This window comes from Octopus bimaculoides, chromosome 25, assembly GCF_001194135.2.
Source record: "Octopus bimaculoides isolate UCB-OBI-ISO-001 chromosome 25, ASM119413v2, whole genome shotgun sequence".
NCBI classification, from domain to species: domain Eukaryota; kingdom Metazoa; phylum Mollusca; class Cephalopoda; order Octopoda; family Octopodidae; genus Octopus; species Octopus bimaculoides.
Window position 1 is genome coordinate 1,014,169 of NC_069005.1, and position 10,068 is coordinate 1,024,236.

At 38.0% G+C, this 10,068-nt stretch overlaps 1 protein-coding gene across 2 annotated transcripts in view; it reads right to left on the reverse strand.

Moving 5' to 3' along the window:
• LOC106876053 (OTU domain-containing protein 3) overlaps positions 1–10,068 on the reverse strand; it is a 30,821-nt gene that overhangs the window by 2,381 nt on the left and 18,372 nt on the right. For both annotated transcript variants that reach the window (XM_014924451.2, XM_014924453.2), the window contains exons 3-6: positions 5,907–6,055; positions 5,015–5,127; positions 4,121–4,243; positions 1,192–1,332 (exon numbers count right to left, since the gene is read on the reverse strand). In XM_014924451.2, the coding sequence (XP_014779937.1) occupies positions 1,192–1,332; positions 4,121–4,243; positions 5,015–5,127; positions 5,907–6,055 (526 nt within the window). The remainder of the gene's footprint in view (positions 1–1,191; positions 1,333–4,120; positions 4,244–5,014; positions 5,128–5,906; positions 6,056–10,068) is intronic.

Here is a 10,068-nt window from a genome sequence, read left to right on the forward strand (position 1 = left end):
TCTCTCTCTCTCTCTCTCTCTCTCTCTCTATCATACTCCAGCCTCTCAACACCCAGCATAAAAACCACCCTTCCCCTCCCAAACACCCCCCCACCACTCATTTGAGGGGGATTTTTCCTTTCCATGTGCTGCAGATTCATTGACAACCTCACTGGCGCTGGTGGCATAGAAAAAGCCCTCAGCACCAGGTGTTGAGTGGTTGGTATTAACATGGCCATCCTGATATAGACACAATGCCATGACAGACATTGCAGCTCAGCATAGTCTTCAACTGCTTCCAAGCAAGGAAATATTTCTCTATGGCTGAACATCCATTCACAGAAGACTAGAAACTTTTATGACAGAGACATTCATTTTACAACTATTGTATGATTCAAACAAACACACACACATATGATAGGCTTCTTTCAGTTTCCATCAACCAAATCCACTCACAATGCTTTAGTCAGCCCAGGGCAAGAGCAGAAGAGAATTTGATCAAGATGCCATAGAGTAGGACTGAACTCAGAACCACATGGTTGGGAAACAAACTTCTTAACCACATAGTAATATCTCCAATAACAAATAACTCCAGTAAGACATTAGAAGTATTTTCAAATATGAAGATATTTTTTAGGCATGCTGTCTTCTGAAGAGCAGCAAGTTTGTCTTAATGCCTGCAACATTTCTCAACAACAAAAGGTAGTTCTTTCCAAGGGCCAAAGGTCGTTCTGGAAGTAATTTCTGGTTCCTCAATGTGGAGTAGTTCTATATTTTTCAGAGTAAGATGATGGTAAGTGATTAACCAAGAAGCTCGACCACAACCACTGCAACATAGGGGTCTTCTTTTATTGATCAGGAACCTTGGAAGGAATTAATTAAACCATCTGACACCTTCAGACTGTCCCCTGGTTCTATGATACAGACTTCATATTTCAAAGTAAAATTCCATGTTAATTTTATGATCTAAACACCAGCTTAATTAAGACAGTTATTTTACTAAAATTCTTCATCATTTAAAAAATTGATTGAAACAAAAACAGTCTATGCCAACAGGAATATGGTAACAAAAGGGTTAAGAGACACTGCTGGGAATGTGAAATTGTCCAGCACAAAACCCTCGTCTTTTGTAAACAGATGTTGGCAACAAAGAAAGGATATTAACACAAAAAAAACAATATAAAACGAAAAGAAAAGTTATAAACTATGAACCTGGCAGCCAGTGGCTCCAATGATTTCCTGTTGAATAGATTTTAGGTCTCGTACGGCACGCACTACGCCAGACTTCTCATCTCGATAAATAGTTTTGGGGTTGATCTTATTTTTCAATTTACTTTTGTCATCACTGAATATCTGGAAGAAGAAAATGACAAGAAAAAATCTAATAAAATGATTTAGCAAGAATATTACCATAGCAACGGATTTCTGGAAACTTCCACTCGAATTCCTTTTACTAACTAGATATTGTATACTGAAATTATTACAGATTGTCACATTGTGTGATTGTAAAGAGCCATGTTTGCTTGTCAGACTAAAGCATCTAATTTGGATGGATGAAAGGCAGAGAAATACTTTGGTGTTACAACATCACAACCGTCTGGCGAACAATAGTCTGAGTCCTACATGTGGCTTTTTGCCTTTGTTTTTTTTCCTGTCCAAGAGATTTTTAATCTCACAGTTATTTATTAGGATTACAACATTTATCCAAAGTCATTGACATAAAAGTGTTCCATCCTCCTCACTGTTTTAACGTCCACTTTTCGTGGGTCCAACAGAATTCGTTGAGGTAAAGTCTCTGCAACAGGATGCCCTTCCTGTCTTCAACCCTCACTTGTTCAGCAAAAAAGTTATTTTTCTCTTTGAGCAGATTTGTTTTCTTGCAAGACAGGAAACAAATGACTCTGCTTGTATGACAGTGATACTCATCTACGATTGCTACACAATGTTAAAACATGAAAACACAAACATACACACGTGCGTGGAAATAGATAAGGGTTGGCAAGAGGAAGGCACCCAGCTGTTGCCAAGCCTTATCTGTTTCCAAGTTAGGTAATATTTCTCCATGGCCAGACACATTTCTGTAGAATAGTGGAGATGAAGGATACTGTTAGTATAACAAGTGACACTCACTCGCATCTATCATGCAATATCAAGACAAAGAGATAGAAACATATACTCATATACACACACAAATAAGACAAAGTGGTGCCACCTGGGTATGAAATATTTCTCGGTTTATATTTAATATTTACGTTTAAAGCGTTGGGAAATGAAGGGCAATAACTCTGGAATAACAAATGCCAAGTTCGTCTAGACAAAAAAACGATTGGTGTTTAGCTTCAAATATCACTTTTCTTTCAACATTGAATATATTGAAAGCAGGCAATGAAAGGTTAATTGGAAAATTAATGAAAATTATGTTGTGCAGGAGTGGTTGTGTGGTAAGTAGCTTGCTTACTAACCACATAGTTCCGGGTTCAGTCCCACTGCGTGACACCATGGGCAAGTGTCTTCTACTATAGCCTCGGGTCGACCAAAGCCTTGTGAGTGGATTTGGTAGACGGAAATTGAAAGGAGCCCGTCGTATATATGTATCTATGTATGTGTGTGTGTGTGTGTGTGTGTGTTTGTCCCCCCCAACATCGCTTGACAACCGATGCTGGTGTGTATACGTCCCCATCACCTAGCGGTTCGGCAAGAGAGACCGATAGAATAAGTACTAGGCTTATAAAGAATAAGTCCTGGGGTCGATTTGCTCAACTAAAAGGTGGTGCTCCGCGACAGGAAGGGCATCCAGCCGTAGAAAACCTGCCTCAACAACTTCCATGTAATCCATGCCAGCATGGAAAAGTGGATGTTAAAATCATGATAACATCAGGTCTATATTTGAGCTGACGTACAACCTCAGCACAACACAAAGTCCGCAACTATTTACTGAGATACAATCTGAAACCAATTTCCATACACAGGCTTAATAGTGACAAAGTTCTTTCAGTAAAGTTTTCTTTATTCTCAAAATTAATTTAAACCAACACTCATGTATTTCAACAGAAATATGGTCAGGAAGGAATTAAATTGAAATCCAGTTTTTAAGCAGAATTCTTGAATATAAAATTTTCATTTTTATGAGTCAACAAAAGCTAACAACAAGAAGAGCAAATTGCAAACGAGCTGAGCAAATGTTGGCGAGGATATGAAGAATATTGGATGATATACAGAGGTGATATATATATAGTTCGATATATAGAAGTGAGACAGGTGTAATATTTGATGGGGAAGAGATGGAACTGATGTGTTTTTGTGTGTAGAAGATATCTTTGAAGGGGGGAGGCTAAGAGGAGAAGACATGGAGAGAAATGGTGAAGATGTTGACATGTTTGGCCTTACACCAAAGAGACCCCTGCGCTTCCATATCCTCAAAACCACACAGACACATTTATTTCAGTTGGCAACAGAAACACAAATCGAAGTCTCCCTTAATAAGAAATTAATGTTTATTGACAACCGAATTAACTAAATTTATCCTTTAAAAAAACAAAAAAAACATGAAATGTGAAAGAAATTTGTATATCGCTCAACCCATTCAAAAGTTGTTTCACCCAAACGGTCAAACACACACACACACACAATTACAACAATAGAGACAGCCGTCAATCCAACCCATCACTTGCTTAGACATACCAATTAAGCAATCAAATTAATTACAGAGCAAACTAATTAGTGGTGTCTGTTCATCCACAGACACCAAACACCTCAAACACAAAACATTGCCACACGGAAAAGTAAAAGATCTGTTGAACTTTGACATACAAAATGTATGGCATCTTTTAACCTATACTGACAAATGCACTGAAAACACACACACACACACAAGCTTCTTTCAGTTGCAGTCTATCAAATCTTCTCATGAGGCTTTGGTTGGCTCAGGAATAAAGGAGAAGACTTTTGCTCAAGGTGCCATGTAGTAAGATCGAACTTGAAGGCAATGACTGCAAAGCAAACTTCTTAACCACACAGCCATGTCTCTACCTCTATTCACGATAAAAATACATCCTGTCGGTTTGAATTGTTTCCAAGGCTGTGTGTGGGAGAGAGAGGTTGGGTGATGGAGGAGGAGAAAGAGATTCAAGTGATGGCCTACCTTTAGCCTGATATTGGCAGGTGATTCAGTATTGTCATGGAGCCAGCGCAAACTTGAATAGTGGTCGCCATTATGGTAAGCAATGTGAAGCTGTGCTGAGGTGACGTCTTTAGAACCTTGTATCTGGAAATTTAAACAAGTTCACACATTATATAGATAGGTATAAACATACACTATTCAAATATGTATATATATACATATACACACACACACATGATGTGTAAGAATACAGATTTAGTGTTGAGACCAGATCAAATACTTAAAATCTAACATCAAATGATGGGAGATGGGATCCAAGCAAACAAGAATTGGTTATGGGAAGTGTAGTGGTCAAGTTGATAAAATTGTAACTAAATAAAAGATGGACAGGAAGTCATTAACAGCATCAAAGCATTTATAAATTGGTTATACACAACTGACCATAAATAAAATTAAGCAGAGAAAATAGGAAGCAAAAGTTCACATTCTTCATAGGTAAGTAGATATCCAGAAGTTTAACACTTTACAGCTGTTTCTGGGATGTAGTGATCAGTAAGTGCAACAATGTGCACTGTGTGTACATTTATATGAATTAAATTGGTGTTAGTGAATAGATTTTCTTTGTTATTTTTGAAATTAATTGAAATAAAGTGTATTTCAATAAATTTGGTTAATGAGCAAATGGCCAGGATGACAAATTCTAACACAGTCAACATATTGTAATATTAGAAAGCTTAAACCTTGTCTTACTTCCGTCTGGCCGATAACAAGTTGTACAGAATCTTGTATCATGTATTTTGTTAGATTTTGATTTTCTACAGTGACATATTACATGCAAAGGGTGAGGGCAGGAACTTTTACCTTAAAAAATATCGGTCCAAGAATTTCAGATAAAAAAATGTAACTAAAACTTACTAGCAAAAAAGGAGAATTTAACTGATGAATGACTATATGTACTTGATGAAGGCGGCCAAAAGCTGCAATAGCATCGTTACCCGCATAGGTCCCAGGTTTTTTCAGATTGTACACTGAAAAGGAAGGAAAAATACAGAATTAACAACAACAACAATAATAATCCTTTCTACTATAAGCACAAGGCTCAAAATTTTTGGGAAAGGGGTTAGTTGATAATACCAAGCCCAGTGCTTGATATTTTATTGACCCCGAAAGGATGAAAGGCAAAGTTGACTTCAGCAGAATTTGAACTCAGAACATGAAGATGGATGAAATGTCACGAAGCTAACAATTCTGCCAGCCTCTCTCTGCCTTATCAATAATAATAATAATAATAATAATAATAATAATAATAATCATGATCATCATCCAGTGTTTTAAATCCAGGTTTTGTCTCCGTTAATGGGGGTGACCAGATCTACCCCAACACCATAGCAACCAAGGTAGGCAGGTGCAGCTTACCCCAACTATTGCTATCATGAGGTTTTTTTGGGAGCTGGATTTTCTATGGCGAGCATGCCCTTGCTTACCCCAACCTCAGTTTCTAGAGTCTGAAGGAACCTACTACTTTCTCAAGTCATACACTTGATGGGATCCGAGTTCAACATAAGTCCAAGCAACATTTAATTATACAGTGCTCCCACTGTTTACAGCAATAACATTTAAAACCATGTTGTGAACGATAATGTGTAGTGAACCAATTTTAGAGTTAAATGTCTGGCCCACCAACACCAAAACGTGGCAATGAGACATGCTGTTATTTTAAGCAACGACCACACTTATTAAGTCTGACACAAGAGAGATGATTAGAGAAGAGAGTTGTAGTTAGAGAAACTCAATGAAAACAACTTACAATAATGTTCAAACTGTATGTTGTCTTCGACAAATGGTGCAAAGTCTTTCTTGTTTTTTAACATGTATTCAACAACTTTTAACCGATGACAATAGTGGTTGCGGCCGTGTCCTTCGAGTTGGTCACCAAGAGCACGGAACAAACAGTTTCTGCAACAACAAGGAAAAAGACATATAGATCTATATACACACACACACACACACACACACACACACATATATAATTATATAGGTATTCACACACAGAAAGACAAATAGAAGAAATTCATAAATCACAAATATAAGCTGTCACAAAAATAATTTTAAAAAAATCTATACCCATGGTAAGAAGTTTGCTTCCCAACCGCATGGTTCTAGGTTCAGTCCCACTGAATAGCACTTTTAGTGAATGTCTTCTATTATAGACCCAGGCCAACCAAAAACTTTGTGAGTGGATTTGGTAGACAGAAACTGAAAGAAGCCTCTGTGTGTGTGTGTGTGTATGTGAGAGCTTGTTTCCAGTCACTGTTAGATAGCTGGTGTCTGTTTGTTTATGTCCCCAAAACATAATAGTTCAGCAAAAAGAGAAGGGGAGCATAAGATAAGTACTGAAGTCAATTTGCTTAAATGAACCTTTTAATGTGGTGCCCCAGCATGGCCACAGTCCAATGACTGAAACAAGTAAAAAGTAATGAATACAAACACACATCACACACGCACACATAAACTAATGCACACAAACATTTGTTCATACAGTCACACACATCACATATACATAGACACACACACACACACACACAGACACCACACATACACACACATCACACACACATACATGCATTGGGATGAACACTGGCAATTTGTCTTTCGTTTGTGCTTTCTCAACATTAGAGATCCTTCCTAATGGTAACCAGTGGAATGTGAACAAGGAGAGGAACCCGTTTGTCAGTCAGATGGACTGACACAATCAGAGTTATGTCCCTTGTCTAAACAATCATTTGTCTGAAAGAGTTAACTAAATATTGATTCTTCTTGGCTCGTGTCACACTTCACTCTCCCCTCGCAGCCACTGTTGCAATCTTCCTCCCTGGCTTTGCTGATCCAGCAATATTGACTGACAGCTTCCCAGTTGTTGATTATTGACAATGATTTATCGATTGATCAGTGGAATTCAGCAATACCACACACACACACACACACACACACACACACACACACACAGAGTCATCAATAAAGCTAGCGTTTAGTATATTTAGGATGTAATACAAGTGAAGGAAGGCAGGATACTGGGAGGCGGGGACAGATGAAATTGGGAGGGAGGGAAGAGGGAAAGGGTGGAAGAAGGGGAAGGGAGGGTAGAGAAGTGAACATGAACAAAGTTGACAGACAGACAAAGAGATCGGTTGACATGAGAAGTCATCAAAACTATCTGATCAATAATATTTCATCATGGAACCTGCATCTCCCTCCCTCTCTCCCTCCCTCCCCCTCTCTCACTCCCTTCCCCCTCTCTCTCTCTCTCTTTCCAATGTACACTGGTTACAATTTTCTGCCTCATTCCCTACAAAAGCAAAAAACAAGAAACACTTCTGTTAGAATAAATAATGTCTTTAGACACCAACACAAAGTGATGTCAATAAGGGAATGACTGAATTGTCATTTAAGTCGTAGGATATAGCAGCCAATTGACCCTCAATTAATTAGGTCTATTTTCAAATCTTGCATCACTGGGCTTCCTTTCTGAAGTCAGTAGAAAGAACTGTAGTAGTAGCAGTGGTTGCAGTGGTGGTGGTGGTAGCAGTAGTGGTAGCAGCATCAGTTGCAGTTGCTGGTAGTGACAGTGAGGGTCCTTAGTTGACTGCTTGAGTAACCAAGTTTCTACTCAGGACCAACCAAATAACTCAGCACAATTAGAAAATTACTATTTGTAAATCTCTCAACATGAGATATTCAGCAACAGTACTTTGTAGTAAAGATTGTTTGCCAACATAACATGGCAGTCCTGGTTTAGGACGAATGTTGCTATAATTTAGCCCCAGGAGACATCGTCTCCAGCTGGCTATACAACACGATCTGTATCCTTATATAAGTCTTTACTATGACTATACAATTGTCAGACAGTCAGACTATCCGTTTAACCTTTCCCATACTAATTGTCCCTCGTTCTATGATTTGATTTCATCTTCCAACTGGGTTTCAATCAGTGACCTGAATTAAAATTTTCCATAAAAAGATTCAAGTAATTTACATTCCAATCACCAGTTTAATGTACCAGCACTCAACTACCAACATGGCTGGAAAAGACTGGTGCAAGTGTGAAGGTAGAACATCTACCAAAAATCAGCATTGCTTGGAACTGCAAGAATTCTTCACGGTTCTTGAAGCATGACCAGTAAACAAGTGTCACCTTAGTCTGCCGGCTGTGAACAGCTGACACTTGCCATCGTACCCACCAAAATAAGCTGTGAGTTTTCATCAAATAATAATAATAATAACCCTTTCCACAATAGGCACATGGCCTGAAACTTGGGGGACAGGGATAATCGATCGCATCAACCCCAGTTTTTGACTGGTACTTATTTTATCGACCCCGAAAGATTGAAAGACAAAGTGACCTTGGCAGAATTTGAACTCAGAATGCAATGCTGGAAGAAATGCTGCTAAGCATTTTGTCCAGCATGCTAATGATTCTGCCAGCTCCCTGTTTTTAAATAACTGTTTCACATTTTGGCACAAGGCCAGCAGTTTTGGGGAATAGGGATTAGTTGAATTCATTGATCCCTGTACTTGACCGCTACTTTAATTTATTGACTCCAGAAGGATGAAAGGCAAAATGGACTTTGAAAAGATTTGGGTCAAAGCATAAAGAACCAGGAGAAATGCTATGAAGCATTTTGTTTGATGCACCAACACTCCTTCCAGCTCACCACCTTAAATAATAAGAATAATATTAGAAAACATTGTTGTCTTAAAAACACCTGATTCTCTTAAAATGTAAAATTGAAATATTATAAATTTAACAGAATCTTAGTTATTGGAATCTGGTCTCTTCAAATGCGAAAACTGGAAGAAAAGACAATGGACAGCTTCCAGTTCACATGCTTAAGGAGAATACTCGACATCAAGTGGCTGTGAAAAGTCCGAAATTATACAAATTGACAAACTGACAAAATAAGAAGATGCAGACACTGGAAATGGATCAGACACATTCTCAGACAATATGGAGAAAGTGAGTGAATGGTGACACTGAAGTGACAGTCCGAGGGGAAAAAGAGCAACAGGGCACCGTAAAACCAGACATGGTGAAAGAGTATTGAGAAGAAGAAGAGATGAGGAGGGTGGAGAAGCAGGAATGAGACCAGAACAGTGGTGGAAAAGAAAGATGGTTGGAGAGATCTGAGTTGTGACATTGTGTGCCTCATGGCATACAGAGAACCGACGGACGAATCATAAATAACAGACATAGTAAAATGTCAAACTTACTGTTACTGAGAATTGGAACAGCTTACATAAAAAGTAAGCAACAACACTTGTAGATAATAATAATAATAATAATAATAATAATAATGATTTCTTTTATTTGTCACCAGGGTAACATATGAGAGGAACAATACAAAGACAGACATAAAAAGGAGTAGTTTAAAACAGAAGGATTAAGTTTACAGGGCAAAAAGAAAAAGAAATGAAGTATACAGGATAATGATGATGATGATGATGGTGGTGGTGATGATAATAATTTCATTTCTTTGCCACAAGGGCGAAGGATGAAGGGGACAATACAGAGACTTCAAGTGTATGTGTGTGTGTGTGTGTGGGGGGGTTATATATAATAATGAAATGATAAAAAAAGAACTCTTTTTTTTTAAAGTATACACAGGAAAAGGGACACATGCATAGCATTGCTGTCAAGAACATAATAATAATAATGGTGAAGGCAACACTTGATGGTGGTGAGGATGATGATGATGATGATGTCATTGACTGCCTTAATATGCATGAATGAAAACCAGCAGTCGAAGTAACATTTTGGAAAAGAAACATATATTAAAAAAAAGGGAAAAAACAAGAAAGCAAAAAAACAAACAAACAAACAGTCCCCAGAAATTAAGTGTTAAGTAATCCAGTTGTCAATCAGAAAAAAAAACCTTTTCCAAATATAGAAATGAGTAAGAAGGGTGGAATGG